General features: G+C 39.5%; 1 protein-coding gene across 5 annotated transcripts in view; it reads left to right on the top strand.

Moving 5' to 3' along the window:
- Positions 1-4,786: 4,786 nt before the first annotated feature.
- fam189a1 (family with sequence similarity 189 member A1) overlaps positions 4,787-21,214 on the top strand; it is a 52,531-nt gene continuing 36,103 nt past the window's right edge. For 2 of the 5 annotated variants that reach the window (XM_046033650.1, XM_046033645.1), the window contains exon 1: positions 18,606-18,707. In XM_046033650.1, the coding sequence (XP_045889606.1) occupies positions 18,678-18,707 (30 nt within the window). In that variant the 5' untranslated portion in view covers positions 18,606-18,677. Of the gene's footprint in view, positions 4,843-18,605; positions 18,708-21,214 lie in introns of those variants that run through there. The other 3 variants (XM_046033643.1, XM_046033644.1, XM_046033652.1) reach the window with 3 other exon arrangements.

Raw genomic sequence — 21,214 nt, 5'->3', positions numbered from 1 at the left:
CAGATAAGTAACAAGATGGGAGTAATAAATATTAGAGGGGACTGCAGACATCGCAACAAGATGGGTCCAGGTAGCAGCTTGAATTGTTTCATTCCAACCAAAGCATCACGCTGCAGGGTAACTGTTTCCAGGTAGATGGTGCACAAAATCTAAAAGCAAATCAGTGCTAATGGGAAAAACCTGAAGCACCAATAAGTCCTAGGAGACAGTCTGATGAAGTCAGAACGGTAGTAACACAAGATTGCATGTTCTCTAAGATAAACAACACAATAAATTCTTCGTAACTGCCCTCTGCAATGACATCAGCAGGACAGCATCTTTTGTCTGTGCCTTCTAAAACTGTTTCAAATCACTTCAATTCATTCACATCGCATTGTGTATTTATACAGTGTACTGTGTCCTGTTCAGAAGCACAGGACTCATTTCTACTGGCAGAATGCGTTTTTTATTATTTATTCATTATTTGTATCTGCATTTATTGATTTTATCATTGTGAATTCATTATTGAATAACCCAGAATATGATCATGGTGAAATTTTTAACATTGGAAATGATTTATTATTCTAAATGGTTCATGGGAAATGATGTAACTCATATCAAAACTGAGGCTTAGGAATGGTCAGCCTCACATGTGACTGACTGGAAATGACAATGAATAATGTCTTGCTGACAGACAGACTCTCCGACTCGCTCTGACTTTAATTGTCTCCATAACAAAAGTTAATAGGGGAAATAACAGATCATAAAAGAAAAATCTTTCTAATTACTGAAGAAAGATGTTTGCAGTCCTTTTGTTGTTCAGACCTACAATGAACACTGATTTTTAACTAGATGGTGAATCAGAAAACAAATCAAATATAAAACTTGGGAGTGACACACTTCAGTTTAATTATTCTGTTATCTGTCTTCCCATCAGTATGAAACTTTAGTGATGTCATGATGTATCAGGTCAGTCCAACCAGCTGCAGCGTCCAATCAATAACTGATATCCAATAAGGGGGTGTGTTGGCCTGTAAAACACATCCGTGAAGGCTGCTCTTATTGTATCCTCAGTCATGGCCCCTCTTCGATCCGCGCTCATCGGAGCACAAATAAGAGCTTTGGGGCGGCCTGCAACACGGTGGACCAGAACAATTTCGGTTTAAGCGAGGATTGGGGAAATGTCAAATAAGAGAACTACCTTAAGTCCTTTACTTTGCAGCTTACAACTAATGTGAGATACACTCCTCTGAGGTAGGCCTGGGCGATATGGCCAAAAAGTCATATCCCCGTACTGTTAGGCAGAATTCCGGTATAAAATATATATCGGTATTTTCTGCTAAGTTTAGTGGGCATGTTTTTACTATTTTAGTAACTTAGCCTGTTTCTTATTTCACCGTTTTAATTATACTTCATTCTCTATCTTTAGTATCACTCACTTAATGAATTCTCCTCCTTCAGTTCTCTTCACACTCACAGACCTAACGTGCCTCACCCGCAAACACGTCAGTGTTCCCCGCTTCTTATGTCCTTTTTCCAATAGGCTACCAGTATCAGCTCAACTTGCCTAGACTCTACTTGACTCGGTTTGGCCATCCTCAATTTTCCATTGCAGATAGTACCCAGAGATAACACCACTCGATGTAGCTGGTCGTCATAGCGACGCCACACACAACTGCTGCGACATAATGTTCAATGCGACACACACACCAGCGACCCACACACAGCTGTCTCTTGATTTAACTTAAAACGTTTCAACATTACTCAGAATGTAAAGACAGATAAGTCGGAGGTGATACGAAAAAACTGCTTGTTAGCAGGTTCAAGTACAACTTTTATGCAGTGGAAAAGGGGCTTTACCGTCTCTCTCTCACTGTATGCCCGCTTCGGTGACTTTCTCCATCAGTAGTAGGCTAGGCTGTATAAAGACACACAGCAGCAGCTGAGCTGCATGTTGAGGAGGCGTGTTGATGACGTAGCCTATCAAAACAAAACCAACATGGTAGCTAATGAATAACATCTGACTGGTGTGTTAACTGTCGCTTTACCTGGTCCGCTCCTGTAACATAATCACCATGTTTCTCTGATAAAAGCTACAATGGGTCGCCTAACCTGGGCGGCCTGCCGAAGTAAAGTGTATGTGTGGGAAACACTGAATAAACCGTGTCTTTCTTTTCACAAGCCAGGTCTTTAATAGTGTTGGCCAGCACAACCATCTTGTTAGAGACTTCGTGAGTAGAGGGCTGCGTGCAGCTGCAGACGCAAAGGGAGGGGCGGGGCTGCGCGGTGAGGGAGAGAGAGGAGCAAACGCTGGCAGGACTTTAAGGAAACATTAATTAATTCAACATCTAACTATATCGGTATAAACGGTACTGTCTAATTTCATATCTCTTGAAATTATATTGGTATACTTCATTATACCAATATACCGCCCAGCTCTACTCTGAGGGACTTGTTTTATTTACTGATGGTTCTGATAATATTCGTGACCGTTTTAATTAAGTCTGTGTGTGTGTGTGTGTGTGTGAGGAAGAGACAGATGCTTGCTTTGTGTGACTGCATTCTCTTGTTGTGATGTTGCATAAATGTAAATTGTTTTGAGGGCTCTCTTGATAAAGATCTCAAGGAGACTTCCTAAATTTCTGTAACCAACTAACCATTAGGGAAGGAATTCCTCAAATCATCCTGTTGTCCACTCAAGTAGCAGTATAAGATGTTACGTGTATCTGTCAAATTACATCAAGGAGAACAAACAAAAAAATACAGAATGTCCTTGAAGTCAAAATGGGCCTACTTTCACCAGCCTTCCTATTTCATTTCTGTGCAGTATCCAGTATGTGGGAATCAGGCTGTGTATGGAGTGAATCACACAAAAGCTGGGAATATAAGAATGACTTTTAAAATCCGAAACAAAAAGATGTGGCATCGCATTTATGTACTCTACAGTCCTAAAAAAGCTCACTTCGTTCAACTTCCTATGACCATCCCAAACTACAGGATTAGGTTGTTCATTTGTTCCCAGCAAAAGGGAAAGAATCTGTGGAAGAGTGAGCTTGTGAATACATGATGAACAGTTGACAAAGAAATCCACATCCACACTGAAACACGGGTGACAAATCTGATTGCAGATGGGCACAGCATTGCCAAACAAGAGCTACAACTCCCACCTAATCTATGTATTACTCAACCTGTCATGTGGAAGACGGTCTTTCCAATCAGAGCGTATTTTCCAGAGAAACCAAAGAAGACGTGAATCCCATATTGAAAGTCTGTGTTTGTGTATCAGAGGACAAGTGACATAAGGACTTTAAATAAATGCATTATTAACTGCTGCTGTGATTTTTGTGTTGTGTCTGTAAATAATATTAATATTAGTTTTGGTGTATTACAACTTCAATCTCATTTTCATAGTTTTGGCCATAATTTTAATTGGTATTGATATCATTGATAATTGGTATTGATACCACTGCACTCGCCAAAGTAAATACAGAGATCTGGGATCATGGCAACACTGCTGCAGAAAAGTCTGATGGAGCAAGAAGTGGTTCTAAAGTGGTTAGACAATGATACAAGCTCCAAAAAAAGACAACAGATCATCCAGACCACTTAATTTGGAGAGAAAACAGAACAGGTTATTATCCGTCATTGCACAAAAAAAAACTTTATATATGCTCAACAACAGAAAGTACAGAAGTTTGGTGTAGTGAAGTCAGAACGGTAGGAATAAAAGATGTTGCATTTTCTATCCAAGATAAACAATACAATACTTTCTTTGGAACTGTCCTTTCAACGACACAAGTGTTTTCTGATCTGAAGTACATTTATAACAGAGAGTTGAGTGATAATTTTACTATTTGCCTTTGTTTACTCTTCCAAACAAAGGGGTTTCCAACAGACAGACCTACGTTGTCAATGGTAAACGCTAAGAATGGACAAAGGCATGTGGGAAATAGAAATATAGTCAACCTAGAACAGGTGCACATGGGTCATTAAATACATAGTTGTCCAAGTGCCAAGAACCACACACTGTAACAAATCATCGTCAACATCTAAATAATTATCACAAAATATTTAAAATATATGTATGATGATATGACTGCTCATCTTTCTTGCACCATCAAACTTCTTTTTAGTGAGTTAACCTCACCAGCAATTATCTTGGTGATTCCAAATAAGCCCAAGAAACTAGACTTTTAATTATTCAAACAATGTAGACAAAAGTACTGGGACACCCCTGCTCCGATACTTTTGGGATGGGCTGTTTTTTTTCATGGTGTGATCTTTGTTAAGAGAACTCTGAATGCTACAGCATGCAATTTTAGACAGTAGTTCTTCCAACAGTTTGTGTTTGGCCTTTTCCTCTTTCAACATGCCAATGGCTCCTTGCACAAAGCCAGCTCCATAAAGCTCCCAGTTTGGTGTGGAGGAACTTGATAGGCCCGCACAGAGCCCTCACCTCAACCCTATCCAGCACCTTTGGGATAAACTCAAACAGAGATTGAGAGTCGGGCCCTCTCATCCAACATCAGTGTCTGACCTTGCCAATGCTCTTCTGGATGAATGGGAAACAGTTTCCACAAACAAACTCCAAAATCCTGTAGAAAGCCTTGCCAGAAGAGCAGAAGCTGGTATAGCTGCAAAGGGGGGATCAACTCCATATTAATGCCTATGTATTTATAATGGGATGTCATTAAAGTAATGTGTAGGTGTCCCCGTACTTTTGTACATATAGTGTATGTCTCCATCTTTGTTTCACCAGACTTGTCAGTATCATTCACCTCTTACAACATCTGTTTCCTCACGCAGGTGCTGCTCTCTGGACTCATCGGAGTGGTGTCATGGAAGAGGCCGCTCTCTCTTGTGGTAAGTGTCCTCTGAACACCCACACTCAGCTGCTAATCTGGCAACTCTGAACAAAGCAGTAATACCCAAGAGAGAGTCGTTTATTGTCCTGAAGGGACTGAGGGAGATGTGACGACATATGAGACACATATTAAAACAGATGCTTTGTTTCTTTCCTGTTAGGATCGCCATGTGCAGATTAGCATACACACAACATGAGAATACTAACCATGGCAAAGCACAAGGCATCATTAACTACTGTGTATGATTACCTGAGATGAATACATACAGTATTCAAGCTGTCATTTTAGCTTATTAACACAATGTGACAGTGTGTGTGTCCAAACCTTGTTACCACTGAAAATGTAAACTGTCTTTGGTATGCAGTTTGAACTTTGGGGCATGTTCAGGTTGTGTTAAAATCCCAGGATCACAGCTCCTCATGGTGTTCTGGAAACTACAGTCAGTAAGAAGTCTTAGCTGTTTTCATTTTTTTCATTCTGGATAGAAACCTTTGTGCAGCCATGTACACTTTGAACTCAGATGATATTGGCGAGTGGAATTTTTGGACTTATTGGAAAGATAAATGTTTGAAAGCCTTTGGTGTGTTTTAAGTAGATCTTAGAAGACTACAGCAGAAAAAACGAGGTGGGCACTGCTTCTAACGCATGTTTTGGAGTAATTGTATAAAAATTCTCATTGGTCGTGAAAATGATTACTTTATCTGAAGCAATCTGGGTAATTCAGAATAGGATAGATTTAGCTCACTATTTGCATTCGACTTGGATACCTGATAGGATGTTACATTACTTTTTTCTTTTCTTTATTTGCATTTATCATGTGTGAGAACAACAAGCAAAAAAATTGGCACTGATTTGTATGCAATCACTTTCCATTCATAAATCTTCAATGTGATACTAAATTCTCCTTATTATATGATTTCTCTGATGTTTCTCTTCTACCAGCTGACAGAATTTCCTTCCTGCTTTAGTTAAGTTTTCTTTTTGTTCTCTTTTCAAGTGTAATTTCAAGTTGAATGAATACACGCCTGGGGGCCCATATTTATCAGACCTTTATGAATTACACTGAAGAACCCTCTAAAGAGCCAACTTAGGAGTAAAAATGATTTTTGATGAATGTGAGCGATAAGACATATTTATTAAGCTACAAGAGAAAGAGTGACCTTTAAATGCAACTGTCACATCACATGATTAACCACATGCATGCTCTTAGCAAGAACAGCCATTAGAGGCACGAATATAACCCTTAATATAAAATTCTTACGTTTTACCTTATTGACGTTACTCTGAAAAATTAATAATATAATTTTATAACATATAGTAGGCTAAACATTTTTTTGTAAAAATAGGCAATCTTTTTTGCTTAGAAATGTTGCTGTTGCTATAAATATATACACCAGTAATAAGTATTATTAAGTACCAAATTGACAAATTATACAATGAAGCTGCATTTAAAGTGACCTGTTGCTTTACATCTGAGTGGTGAAATGTTTCTCTCCTTCCCAAGACGTCCAGGGAGTCATTTGTCTGCCATAATAGCGTCGTGTGACTGTCGTGTAGTGAATTTTGTTGCCCACCCCCCATACTTGCATGAGTGATACATTGCATAACATAATTCCTTTTTTGTACTACAAGAAGACATACAGATGCATTATGGTTTACTTGTGACTGAAGATGAGGATCTCTGTCCTCAAAAGTAGAGATCAGGACTGGGGTACAGCACAAATAAGCCCCTGCCCAATTCCATTTCATGCACTCTTAATGCCATAAATAATCCCATCTCATTTCTGCTGCTTTACCGGATCATGATGTACCCCTCCCCTCTTACTGCACACCACTTGCCTCTCTTTAGTTTAATCACCTGGCTTCCCTCTTACACATATCTGCATCCTCTACTTTCACATTTCTATTCCCCTCCCCCTTCCTTTCTTTGCCTTTGTTAGACCTATGTTAGACCAAAGAAAGAGATGTGAATCATTTCAGCTTTTGGAGATCAACGGAACTATCCCATCATTGAGGTTTGAGTAGAAATTGGTCACACGTTGTGCACTGTAAAAGAGTTAAATCCTCTTACCTCTCTTTCCTTAAAAGGCATGACTAATTTACTGGAATAGTCTGTGCGTGTGAGGCTCTAAAAGTTCATATCTGGTGTGATTTTTGTGACTGTAGCCTGTAATGCTTAGTCCTGACAGTGAAGCTTTTCCATTTCTGGCCCCAACCCAGTGCTGACTGGCAGGTGACTAATACACCGGCTGGACGCTTTCAATCTTGGCAACACTGCATCAACCCATCTGCCAACTGTGGGTGGCCACGCTCTGCATCGTGATTCGTAATAACTGGAGTTTCTCCAAACCGTTTAAGTATGTGTATTAAAGACTTGGTATTCTTAGCTGACTTATTCAAGATCAGTCTCATCTTTGATAAAACAAGGTCCAAGGGGGTAATATTATGATCTGGGGAGGATTAATCTGCAACTGTTTTAATAGTTTAAGTCCTTTATCAAGCAAATAACTCAAATATTTGATGCTCAGTTTCTAAAGTGTGTGAATGGGTTGCTTTTATATTATATCGAGTTGCTTTTATATTATATCGAACAAATTGATAGTCTTTTGGTTTTGAACCATTGGTTCGACAAAACAAGCTAATTAAATATATAATTTAAAGGAATTTTTTGCTTTCTTGCAGAGAGTTAGATGAGAGGACTGATACCACACTCATATCTGTCCATTAAATATGGCTGGAGCCAGCAGCTGGTTAGCTTAGCTTAGCACAAAGTCTGGAAACAGCTCTGTCCAAAAGTGACAAAATCTGCATACCACCAGCACCACTAAAGCTCACTAATTACAGTAACTTGTTATGTCTCATTTGTTTAATCTGTACCAAAACTGAAGTGTAAAAACAACACATTGTGGAGATTATATGCTGGACTATTCCTCACTTATAGTGACAACAAAACTCAGTCTTTATGCTTAACTAAGCTATTCTGCTGCTGTTCAATGCCAGAGTGGAAAAACAAGTTTATATAATATATATAGGGGTAGGCAGAATTTCATATTTCCTTGTAAACTCCACAAAAAAGATATATTGACAGATTGTGCTCAGGAGAATGAGAAAACACACTGTGTCAATATTTGAAGGAAAACATGTACAAACATTGTTGTTCTCTATACAGTCAAGTCTGCTGCATTAATACCAAGGCAGATTTACTCAATATCACTTTGAGGCTGGAGGAAGACAAGACTACCTGCAGTCTTCTGGTGTTTGTGACTGTGATGGATTATATGTTTAGAGAGAGAAAGAAAGACGGAGAGAGAGAGAGTTAGAGGGCAGTAAATCCTTGTTTGTCCTGAAATGAAACAAGATGATCATAGTCTGTAGTATTTGTCTCAGGAAGCCTCAACTGTTTTTGCTTTTTTGTTGTTATTAGTTTGTTTAAAGTGTAAGTTTCTATAGTAAACATAATATGTACCTCTACATTCTTCTCACAAGACTCAGGTTGTGTGCAAAGTCAGTAACTACAATGGTTTTGGTGAGTTTTATTTTGTTTCTGTCAAGTTTGAATGAAGTGTGATTTACGATGAGCTAACATTTAGTTTGGTGAAATAGAGAAACTTCAAGGTGTATGGTCCTATTTTTCAGTTTGATAAGGAAAATAAGTGTGTTTCCTTTCTTGACATTTTGTATGTTTATTTTGTTTATTTATTAGACTGAAAAAGCGAAGAGAGCTTGGTTAACGTAGCAAACTTTCTGCTCGCAAACATGTCCCGGCTGAAACTACGGGGGGAGGCTACATATGAGCTATATATGAGCTAAACTATTGGTCGCTTTTCGAGGTACAAAGTGGTATTACAAAATAGGATAGGCCAGGGCTAGCTTGTTGGCATGCTAACTTCAGTGGATATCTCTGTAACGCAACATATATATGTCATTGACATAACGTCAGAACTGTTACTACTTCACATTCTGTTGATAATGTTAGTTAATTTTTTGAATGTTTTAAAATAAAATTCCATATCCATATTCAACACACTGTACCTTTAAGAGTCTAAAGTGAGTTATAGATAAGATTTTATGATCAGTCTGGCTTTTCAGTGCTGACCTGAAATTCCTCTGTACTGAAACGTGGTATGGAGAGATTTAAATAATGGAGAGGTGGGCAGGCATGAGGTGAAACGGTCACCTCACTTGTGAGGTGTCAGGCAGAGAGAGCGTCTTACATGTGCAGCCACTTTACATTCATGTTTCGACAGGGATGTGACTATGAGTTTGTGTCCTTTAGTGACAGAGAACGGGGCTGGAGCAGAGTTGCAACTGTTGAACTTATTCTAAGTAAGACAGTGTTTTTAATCAAGCTATTCAAATGGCCATTGGCCAATAGAAATACAGTAAATTCCTGTTTATGAAATGTAGAGCAATGAATGACTTAACATGCTGTTGCTTCTCTTTCTGTTATATTTCTACCGTGGTTTACTCATCACGCAATTGTAGGAAAAACATGTTTCAAGCTGCACGTTTTAGCCAGGCTAGCAGTTAGTCAGTCCACCACTTTGGTCCAGATTGAAATTTGGAACAGATATTCTAGTGCCTTCTAGTGTCATTGTGAGCATGTTAGTATGCTGGAGTTAGAGGTTGACAAGCAAACTGACCGTCATATGGATGTGTTACCAAGGCTGTGAAAAATCAAACACTGTTATCTTTTGATATAAGGTGCACACATGTCTAAAATTCCTTTAGTATGCGGCTAAAACTGAAATGCTCCAAAACCTAATAAAATACACTGACAAAAAAACAAAACAAAACTGAAAAACTCCAGGACTAACTTCCATTCTAAATAGTCAGACATTGAACTTGTTTGGAATAAACTGCTGGTTACAGCTTGTAGAACGTGCAGAGGAAATATATTCCATACTATACTCTCTATAACCTGGTGTGTTTCATTTTACATTGAATAATAAAATGTATTCAAGTTCATGGCTGCTCTTGCCTTCCAGTATAATGCATTAATTACCACAGTTACAATGCCAGCGAGTGCTCGACAGTGTATGCCCGGGAAAAAGTAAAGCTGCTTCTCTGCTGGGAAAATCTCTTTTTCAGTGCTGGCCCCCTTTTTTTATTGTTTTCAATGGAAATGAGACGCTGCCGTACGTTCCCAAGAGTGCTTCAAGCTAAGCATGTTTTCAGCTCTCATAACACCTTGAGAATACTATAATTATTGCAAACAATAGCCATGACCAGCACTTCTGAAAACTGACAGCTAAAACAGTGGCTACCAGTAGTCTGTATGTTGCATCTCCACCAAGATGTGATTCTCCGATGCATCTGTTAACCTTTTGAGTGACAGGTTGGACCCAGAGCATGTTTCTGGCCTGATCCGACGGATGTGCTCATCCTTCTGCTGCTTGCTGGTACAGGCCTGGGCCACTAAAAACAATCATTCATGTTTGATCTGTAAAGATTAGAGGCTGTCATCATGTTCTGTAAACCCCATATTTCTTACGCTATTCATCAATGTTTCTGCAGTTATTACCTACTGGACACATAAACATGCACAAGCTGTACAGAAAGGCCTGTAGCTGCCATTGAAGACTAAAAGATCAAATTCTCTTTTTTCTGAATTTTAGTGCTTCACATTCTACTTTTAAAACAGTTGATATTTTACACTCTACGCTGATTTCAGTATATCTTAGAATAAATGTGACTACTTTTAAGCCAATAAAACATCAGTCAATCACTATTAAAACAGCATTTAAACCTTTATGTACATAAGCACTTATGCATATTTAATCACTACATAGGAGCAAAAACATATGTTATCAATCCCTTTCTGCCAGTCTAATAACAATCCAATGTTCTGTTAAAACACAGAAAAAATGTATTTCCTCTAAGAATGCATACCAAAGGGTATTTTGCAGCTAGGAAATCTGTTGCCACCCTTAAACTGCTGCAGCGTTTGTCAGGTAACAGCTCGTAGTCACCAAGGCAACCCTGAGGCAAAGAGTTATGCACGCTGGCTAACAGTTTTGAGGCTTCCCAAAATAGTGCCTGAATCTTCCAGTGGTACTCACAGCCTGAGAAAAGAACATGGGGAGATATGTGATGGAGTGATCAGCCCTTTTTATGACAAACAAAAGGATTTTTTTAAAGGTTACTTTAGCGTAAACCAGGGCTGGATTGTAACTAAGTACAATTTTACTACATCTGCTATTTTACAGCAGATGTAAAATAGCCTTTTGGCTAATTCGCCACATTATACATTTATTTATGTATTATTAGTATCCCTGTTCAATATGCCTGAAATAAATGAATTTGTTCTGCACAACTTTGAGGTACTTGTACTTTACTTGAGTAAAGTAAAGTGTCTTTTCATGACACTTTATACGTGTACTTAAAGGAAGGAGGAAAATATTGTATTTTATATTGCAATATGCATATTTCTGAGCTACTATTTACAAGTTAGATTTTTACAAACATCATATGATGAGCTTATAAAATGTGATGCTTCCTTATAGATTAAACTACCCAACAGTATTTACACGTAGAGCTGAAACGATGAATCAACTGACAGACAATTAAATGTCAGCTATTTTGATAATCGTCAAAAGTCAATTGGACTTAAAAATAGGTGGCTTCTGACGCTGAGCCTGTTGCCTGTTGTTTTCCTGTCTTCCCGGCACCCATTTGTATCAGTTCATTTTTATACCTTTATTGCATGTTGCGTCCTTCTATTTCTTCCCACGTTACCTGTAATTTGTCCAAAACAGGCAAAAATACAGAAAACAAATCTGTAATGCAATACTTTTGATTATGACGTTTATAGATTTCCTAATAACACAACATGTGAATGCAGTACACCTTCAGCTTCAGCTTCCTTGAACACATCAGGGTATATGCAATAAGTTGATGTGCCAATATATGTTCAACCAACTGCCTGGTGTTTTATGTTGTGCAAAAAAGACATAAACAAACTGATTGTATTAAAGATTTGGGAGTAAGGATAAAATACTAAAGTCATTTAGTATTAAAGTTTTATCCTTATAAAACGACTGGGGTACTTTAACTAATTCTGAAGTAAATGCAGGAAGCTGTGGATAAATATTATGCATGTAATTAAATTGATCTTAGATTGACTACAGAAAGAGTGTGTGTGATTTATAGCGCCATTTCAGTGATGTGTGGATGGCTGAAGATTTCCTGGGGACAGTCCAGGACACTTCTGTTCACAGCACTCCACACTGCTTGGTCAAGAGGCTAGCAGCTTCCCCCCTTTTTTAACAATAAAGACACCCTTACACATGCAAACCCATTCTCCCCACATCTCCCGATATCTAGCTAATGATGCACACAAATCACAGTGCATACACATCATGACCGTAGACTTTCCATTACGATCACGTAGGGCCAGCAGGACATCGGTGAAAGGGTTTATGAGGTGCTCTCTGTGACAGCCTGGGACCCTGACAGGCCATAAATATTGCTGTAGCTAATGAAAGAGGGAGGAAGAGAAAGAGAGAAAGAAAGATGGCAGACTGGCTGATTGTGACGAGGAAACAGACATCTCTACGCTGGTGGAATAAAGATTTATAGTCATACACCACAACACCAAAAAATCTAAATGACACAGTTTAAGGGTGCCATTTTTATCATTTAGTTAATGAAATGATTAAAAGGGTGTGCATCAGACCAGTATAGGCGGAGACAGTGATCTGTCCAACCCGGTTTTGTCTTCCAATAGTCGAGCATTTTTCATACAGAACTAAATGGACAAATTAATCCTCTAATTAGGGGTAAAATTAGCCCATTAGCTGCCTCTGTTCCTGTCTCTGTGGCCAGCAGGGATTGGTTTGTGTGTTTTTTCTGAGCCTGCCTAAGCTATAAGTGGTCTAACTTATTGCTTTGGGCGCCTGTTTTTTCGCCCCAGACAGACAATGTTGGACTCCTCCTTAATCCTAAATCATTTTGATGTTCTTCCCCCTTTTCTGTTGGCTGTTTCCATGAAAGCACACAGTCAATTGCATCTTTGGTGACTTCTGGAAATCTCATTGAAGCAAAATTACAACTGTGGGACATGGTGCTTGGTGTTAACAGATAGGCACAAGGTACATGATGTCAGGGAATATTTTAAACATTTCTCTTGCTTAGATGTATAAACAAGATGTTCTCTGGTGTATATGCCCACCACTATTATGCCCTCTGAGGGTAGTATTAAATCTTTAATTCATGAATAGCTAATAAGAACCAAAAGCACAATGATGAGAAACTACAGCTTTAAGTCTGCAGCGGTTTGGTTGTCTTTTGATCATAACAGTCCCACAGCAGATTATTTATAGTGGTGTTGCTCATAGTATGGTGTAAATATAAATGCAGAGGCGTATGATGTGATTATACAGCTGTGCATGTGTGACAATGAGCGTGTAGCTGTCCTTTCTTCAGTTGTAGAAGTGTAAACATCACGGAAAGATGATCATCAGCTTTATATTTTTTCTAAAATGTTTCTCTGAAACTAAGACAATAAGCCTCATGTCAACACAGTAAACTACAGAAACAGCACCATCTGGTTCAACCATTCTCCCATTCATTTTACTTTACCTGCTGTCTTTAACAAAACAGCTGCTACCTCAAACTATAATTTGGAAGTGAAAGATAGTTAAACAATTTAAATAAAGGTCGAGGGCACCGCATTTTTCATTAATGAGGACTTTACTGTATATACTGTAGCTTAGAAACCATAAATGGACAGGCCTATTATGCTTTTAGCATTTCCAGGACTAAAAACCCAAGAGAAAAAATGTAAGGATGGATTAAATACTGTTTCTAATGTAAGCTACATGTTTGGCTAACTAGCTTGCTACCTACAGTAGTAAACAGTTTGGAAAACCAGAGAGGACACTGGGCATACTCCTTGCTTGCAAACAGTCGGCCCTGTTGACTGAACTGCTGCCAGATCTGTGTGACTATCCACAGGGAGAGGTTCCACTCTTCCTGGTGGAGGATCCCACACCGGCCAGGGACTCGTCTGTGAAAACCTGGACGTAATGATGAAAGGACCCCATCCTTGGGGAGGAGGTCGTGTGAGTGCAAGAACAACATGTCCCTCTGCCAGTGCGGGAATGTGGAGCTAGCGCTATTTGTGTCAGCTTGGGTGCAGCGGGAGCAGTGCTAACCAGCGCTGCAGGTTTCTCATGTGACTGTATATAGGTGAAGCCGCATCATGCACACTACCGGGCAGGCTGCTGACATCATCATGAGACATGACGGTGCAGGCCCACTGCTCACAACCAATTATAAACTCATTTCCGCCCTGTATGCTTTTCATGCACTGCCAGCTTGGTCACGTCGCCAAGTATCCCAGGATGCTTTGCACAGTGGATTAGGTTCATCTCATGGGTTCCTAACACACACAAACTCACAGGGAAATTCACATATTTATTGTATAGAGAAGAAGAAAAGTATGAAAATACTTGTTCCTTGCCCATTGTTACACTAGTTGTTCGAAAATATAACCCTCTCAAATTTTCAAATGCCACATTGACAGCATATAATAATAAAACCATAGCTGATGAGAAATTCACAGCAGTCATACAAACCACAAACACTCAAAATGATGCTGGTACTCTTTCAGCCATTGTTAAGGAGCACAAATAGGCTCCACTCTCCTCTCCCTCCTGTCACACTGGTGCCAATCTCTTTCTTTAGCAAACGGTCAGAACTGTGTGTGACATTGCAGTGATTGTGTTTTGGGAAAATAGAGGCATTAGCGGCAGGGTCCACCAGTTTATTTTTCACAGTTGACTGAACAACTAGTGCTCTGTGGTCACTTGTCAGGGACTCGAGACGTAATTGTGGTTTGCGCACAATCATGTCAGCCATATTTCACAGCTGAGTGAGTTGATACTGCGGCATGACTGCCACTACTTTACAGCCCTGGCAGGTCTGGCTTATATCTGCTGGAGGCTCACCCAGTACTTGATGGCTGGGCACTTTTGATGTCAAGAGGAAGCACATGAATGAAATGAGTGCTGGGACAGTATATTATACAACTATGTATCGCTATAAAAAACATTTACCATTGGAGTGCATATCACAATAACTGTCTTAAATCACAAAAACCTGCAATGTTCATGAGCATGAGCCTCTTTCTTTGCTAGTAGTAGGCTACACGCATCAGAAATGGCAAGAGTAAAATATTTAACATCAAAACAGCAGATACCAATTACTGCTACTGTAATGGCTTCTGTGATAGACATGATACTTTAGAAACTGTAGAAATATATCATAAAGTGTTAGTTCACACAGAGCCAAGCATACATTAGCTGAGTGACACCAGCTGCTTCAATCATGCTTCACAATAAGTGGCTCATTTATCTGCTATCAGCTGAGTGTAACATCCAATCATGTTCACACACGTGTCCCTCTAAACACCCCAACCTCCTCATTTTGTCACTCCATATTACTTCATCTCATTAACAACCCTGATTTAAAAGTACACATAAATTCACCTTGTACCTTGTATGTGCGCAAGTTTTTGGCATCACTGATTTATAACTAAGGTTCGATGTTTTAAGGATATGTATTAAAAGGGGATTTAAGTAGGAATATTCACTGCTGCTCGGATTCTTTGAGAGCTCCCCCAAAGAGCAGACTCTTAAACTGCTAAATCTTACTGTTAAATTGCTATACATTTCTTGCTATGAGTGTATGTACGCTAAATAAAATTTTATGACACTTATGTAGTGTATCTCCTAACTCAATTTTTGGATGAAGTAACTACAGAAATATTTATATATACTGTGGTGATTGTAGCAAAGACAACTATACTATGATTTTTTTATGCTGCCACATTCCTATAAAACACAGTTGGAATTGTTTTCTCTTTTAGGTTGAGAAGGTTAAATGGTGAGGTGAAGACCGGAGAGTAGCGGCGTTTAATGTGTTAATTGAAGTGTTTTTACATGTCCGTGCTCATAAATGTGTGCATGCATGGGTCATGCCTGAATGTCTGCACGACTTCTTGTGAATGTATGGATGGCTTAGACAGTGTTCGAGAGCACCAGGCTACATTAAACTGCAGTTCCGGCAGGCCAGACTGAGAGGAACATTTAGTTTCAGAGTAAACAGAAATAAAGGAACATACTACACTACGTACCTACTGTTACTCCAGGACAGCAGCACACTATGATTAGCAACATCAATCTTCACTGCCTCTTGATCATTGACAGGAAAAAATGAAAGCTGAAAGTCCTGAGTATAAATACATATTAGAGCTAAAATTTGTTTTTATCTGCCATGAATTGCCTGTTCATGATGAATAAAGAAGAGATCCCATGAGTCCAGCAAACCTACAAACAATCCTGGAGCTGCTGATTCCTTTGACAAGTTAGGGTGTACAGCGATATTAGAGCAAGTCATTAACATCCCCTGTAATAAGAGATGCAATATACATCATATATCAACATTTCTGATCCGCTAAAACATTAAATGCTTGTGTATGGGTTGAGAAATATGGTTTTAATAGGACAGCTGTGTTATGCTAACTGCATGCTCTCTAGCACAGCCAGTGTCAACTGAAAACAGGTGAATATTGATGCTTTAGAGGGGTGTGTTTACCAATTCAAGATTACCAATTTACCAGTTTCTGACATATACTAATGTTTTTGAAAATGTCCATAAATTTTTAATTTTTTAATTAATTCCTTTTTTTATTTCTATCAATGTTACGTACATTACACAAAATGGAACTTGGCAGCATCTGTTTTTGGTGTCTACAGTGTCCTCGTCTTCCCATGTCAACGATGAGGGCAAATCCTCACCCCAAAGACAAACAAGAAGGAAATGTCAGATTGTCTGAATTGACAAAAGGAAATGACAAAAGCAGAAACATACTTCAGCTTATCCAAATTATGATGTATTTTTCTGATAGTGAAGCAGAACAGAAGAAGGAACAGGCTCTACTCATTTCCTTTAGATTTATTCTCTTGAAATCCTTGAGGGTGCAGACAGCATGGGCAAGTCCATAGAATTTACGTATTAGGCGAGCCCACATTTTGTTCATCTATTTGCCCAGCGGTCTAAGTGCTGCCATTCTGTGTAAATAGGAGCTGTGAAGAGACTATGTTGTTGCTCCGGGCTCTTGGTTTTTATTACAACTGTAAGTGCACATTTAGTCCACATATATGCAATGTGTGCAGATGCAGTACAGACAGAAACCAGCACTCAAAAACACAAGCCATGATGCACACATGCATTCACATTTACAGACACATGAAGAAGAACTCAGGTGTAGTGATACACACAATTTCAGATCGACCTCTGTGTTTGCATATTGTGTGTGTGTGTGTGTGTGTGTATGTTTGCACATCTTCTATCTTCCTCTTGGCCTGTTATTCTCTGACTTGACCCAGATGGAGAGGTTTTTGTGGGGGATATCGCCTTCTGCCAACTGAGATGGGCCCCGCAGGGCCACCTGTCAGAAGCTGCTAAAGAAAAACAGAGAGACAGGAAGTGTGTGTATCAGACAGACAAAGTGCATACGTGTGCGAATCTGTTAGCTGAGTAAGAGTAGAAGGAGATATTTTGCGGTGGAGAAACAGTGTTCAAAGAACAACTCAGCTGGAAGTGTTGCGAACAAAACCACTCAAAAATAGCTTTGGGAGAGATAACTCCCATTCACATGTTCTCTGTAGAACGTCATGATTTTATGGTCAGATGTTCTTTTCTGTTCTTTTGAATTATTTTACAGATCTGCCAGAGGACCTGGAGGAAGAGGAACCCCGAAAATTGGAAATCTTAAACTTGAGAATGTGCACACATATAGGGGGAAATTCAGTCTATGCGAGGTTTAATAACTAGGCTACTCATTGATAACCCAGCACACCTGTAGATAGATGCTTGCTTTTTTCATTTGAAGTACACAGTTCAACTGAAACATAAACATGAGAAAGTAGCTATCCTTTTTTTTTTGGAACAAATAGAGAAAATTGGCAAATTTAACATCAATGTATGCAAGTTTCCATCTACTAGAAATATTAGGTGTTGGTCGGTTGCTGAAGAAGGGGTTGTAACGAGATGATGTAATTTAAAAAGCACCAGTTAGGCTACACCTGAAATGGTGGAAAGCAATGGAGAAAACAAAGTGGAATATGGCATGTTGTTTCATGTATTATTTGAGGAAGGTTGCAGTCTCCTCCACGCAGATATGATGTTTTCACTGGCTGTCATTTTTTGCCCTCTTCAGGGCCCGTGTCCACCAAAGCGTTTTTTTTTTGTCCAGCGTCTTTTTTCAATTCATTCCAATGGGAGCGCCGTGTTTTTCCAAGCTGGTAAAAAGGCCAGGAGCGTGATGAGGCGCTGGGCGTCTTTTCCGCGCTAGGCGCTAAATAAGTAGAAAAATATTCAACTTTGGGAAAAACGCTGCGCTCGTCACTGTCACTTTTTACCCAGCCGTCCAATCACGGTGCAGGAGGGGCGGGACAAACACCACACCGAGCATATCCGATCTTGAACGAAACGATGTTCCTACTTGCCGAGGTCTGTCCTCGCCCGCAAAATCTCATGAATCCACGTACGGAGAGTCTGCGCTCATGTTTCAGCCTTCTCTTCATGCAGTGCAAAGGCCAGAACAAGCAGGCCTACATACTTTGTGGTGACATTTTTACATTCAGTAAAATTAAGTAGGCTACCCTACTTGCAGCACATTACCTCCACAGACACTATGTATCATAGCAACCACAGCCTCTCAAAAAAAACACTGTGCCTTCAAAACGCACCCTAGCGCTCCCAGCTAGGCGTTTTCAGAAGAGCAGGTGGCGTTTTCAGCTGGTCAAAAACGCTTTGGTGGACATGGGCCCTAAGTGGACGTTCCAGTGTCATGTACGTTATGATTTATTTGCTAAGTCTATTGCACTTTCACTGAGTTCCTTGCATTTTGCTTTTATCGATACACCAACCTTTTCACCTTAGCCAAGCATAAAAACTATTTAGCGCTTTTTTTCTGGAAATTTTGCTAATTGAAAATGCGCATAAAAACAGGTGGATGTAAACACGCCTCCTGTCTGGCTGTTTTGCTGCTTAATTTCACCTCAGGTTAGCCCATTAGGAATTGTGTGTTTCCCATTTTGGACAGATGTGGCAGAAGACCGTAGCAAATTAAACATAACGTTACTGGGAACTTTTTTGAGGTTTCATAGGTTTCTTGTTCAATATGGGTTATTAATATGGTCTGTTTGTATAGAAAAAAATCCAACCATTTTTACATCCAGCAGACACAGACCAACATTAGGATTCAGTTGGAGCCAACTGTCTACTCTTTATATAGCTCTGTTTTTGTCTCCACCAACACCTGGGAATTTCGGCATCTTAAGCTTGCTACATGCTTGACCTCTTTTACACCCACTTGATAGCTTTGTCTGTCTGTCTTTTGGTGAGGGGCAATTAGCGTAGTAGGTTTGTTGGAATTTTCTGTTAGAAACAGCAGCATTCAGGGGTTGATGAGAGCTGCTGAGGGGCAAACATACAATAAATGTGCAGGCCATAAAACCAAAACAATGAGCTAAAAGAGGCTAAAAAGGGTTGCAGAGTTGAATGAGTATGTAATTTTACATACCCCTTTACATTCAACCGTCTTTTAATTCAATGTTAATATCAAAAATAGATGTTAATGCAGGTTTAAATTTACTGATGGAATAGCAGTTGTGATTCAAACTATAAATACAGTACATTTAAGTCTAGATTTAATTAGTTATGGTGTTTATAATTAGCTTTTCAGAGTTAGATCTAGATTCAAGTTAAATCTGCCTGCCTGCCTACTATTCCTCATTTCATTCTTTGATATTTTAATCATTACCAAACAGAAAACTGAAATATTTCAATATACTGCTGTTTAACCAGCACTAACTCTCAGAGATACTGTAGTAAAGACCTCACACTCCCTCCACATAAAGCTCCTATTTCACACAAGTTTCACCAGCACGCTCACCCACAACTATTTGATTGGGCGTTTCCATTTATCCCTGCTCCTGTCACATTTTAAATGGTTTAGGAAAAATAAAGAGTAACATAGAAGGAGGAGATTTATACCATGAGATAGTGGCACTGCTGTGATGTGGCTGTAGGCACAGGGACAAAGGCAGAGACAGAAGCTTTGGTTTTGTTTTGATCAATTTTCTTTGGTGCTCGGCCATAAAAAGATATTTTCTCGTTGCTAAGCAACATCCTTTTGCATCTTTCAGCATCTTTTGTTAAGTCTTACCATTCATTTTGTCTCAGTGTGGATGTTTATCTAACTCTTACTGTGTGTTTCTTGTAACAAAAATGTTAGAATAAGAGGCTCATCACCAGTGGTCATAACAGGTACACTTGTCTGCAGGCAAATAATTAATCTAGATTGTTTCTTTGTTGCAATGAAAGCTGTTTTGTCTGAGAGTGCCATAGTGAATATGGTTAATTAAGTGTAAAAAAGCACTCAAGTAGACAGGTACAATTACTAATCTGTGATTATAAGCTCTTAGTGTTTCCCATCCAATCACAATGCAGGATCAACAGTCAATGTTGTATAATTAACCATAAACAGCAGCTGTTAATGTGAGCTGCGTTAATCTGGAGCACAGAACTGTAGTGTCTTGCTCAGGGACCCTTAAGCAGGGTGGATGTCTGCCAACATGGAGGCTTTACCCCGTGTGCTCTTGTTGAAGAGAGGCCTCTCTAAAGCCACCTCGCTGCCAGCCTGAAGACTGTGTTATTTCTTTATACACCAGGCAAGCTGAAAGAGACAAGGGTGTGTGTTTGCTTCAGGAGTGTTTTCCCTCTGGTCACAGTTTGCCTGTCACCTCTGGTCAGTTTGCATTAGCAGTGCCACTCTGTCTCCCACTGCTCCTCAGATCACCTCCTCACATACTGTGTAGCTGCCAAGAAGGCATTCAAATGAGAGAAAGAGTCAGAGCGTCTTTGTTCTGATAACCAACTCCACTCTTAACAGCTGAGGATGATTAAAGAAACTTCTTTGGAGCAGTGATTCCTGCCCAGGGGAGCTCGCTCACATCACCCCTGAGTAGTTTAACTGTAGTGTGTGAACTGCCAGCTAAGTGGCTCGACCTCAGGCAACGTGGTGCTACTGATTGTAAGACTTTGCTGAATCATTACAATACATGTGTAATTTCATGTTTTGATCACTGCCCCTGTACTCTGAGCATAACACTCAGATGATGCTGGATTGCTGCGTGAATTTCATAGAACTCTGTTTCCCGTTTCCTTAACCAATGAAACAGGAAACCAGTGGTTCTCAAAGTGGGGCCCTTGTGGTGGTTCCAGGGGGTCATCAGCAAAATGGGTTTCATACACTTTGTAATAAAACATATACCACTCTAAACCAATCAAACAGT

This window comes from Micropterus dolomieu, linkage group LG20 (assembly GCF_021292245.1).
Source record: "Micropterus dolomieu isolate WLL.071019.BEF.003 ecotype Adirondacks linkage group LG20, ASM2129224v1, whole genome shotgun sequence".
NCBI classification, from domain to species: Eukaryota; Metazoa; Chordata; class Actinopteri; order Centrarchiformes; family Centrarchidae; genus Micropterus; species Micropterus dolomieu.
Note: the sequence above shows the minus strand (reverse complement) of the source record. Positions and strands in the feature narration are given on the sequence as shown.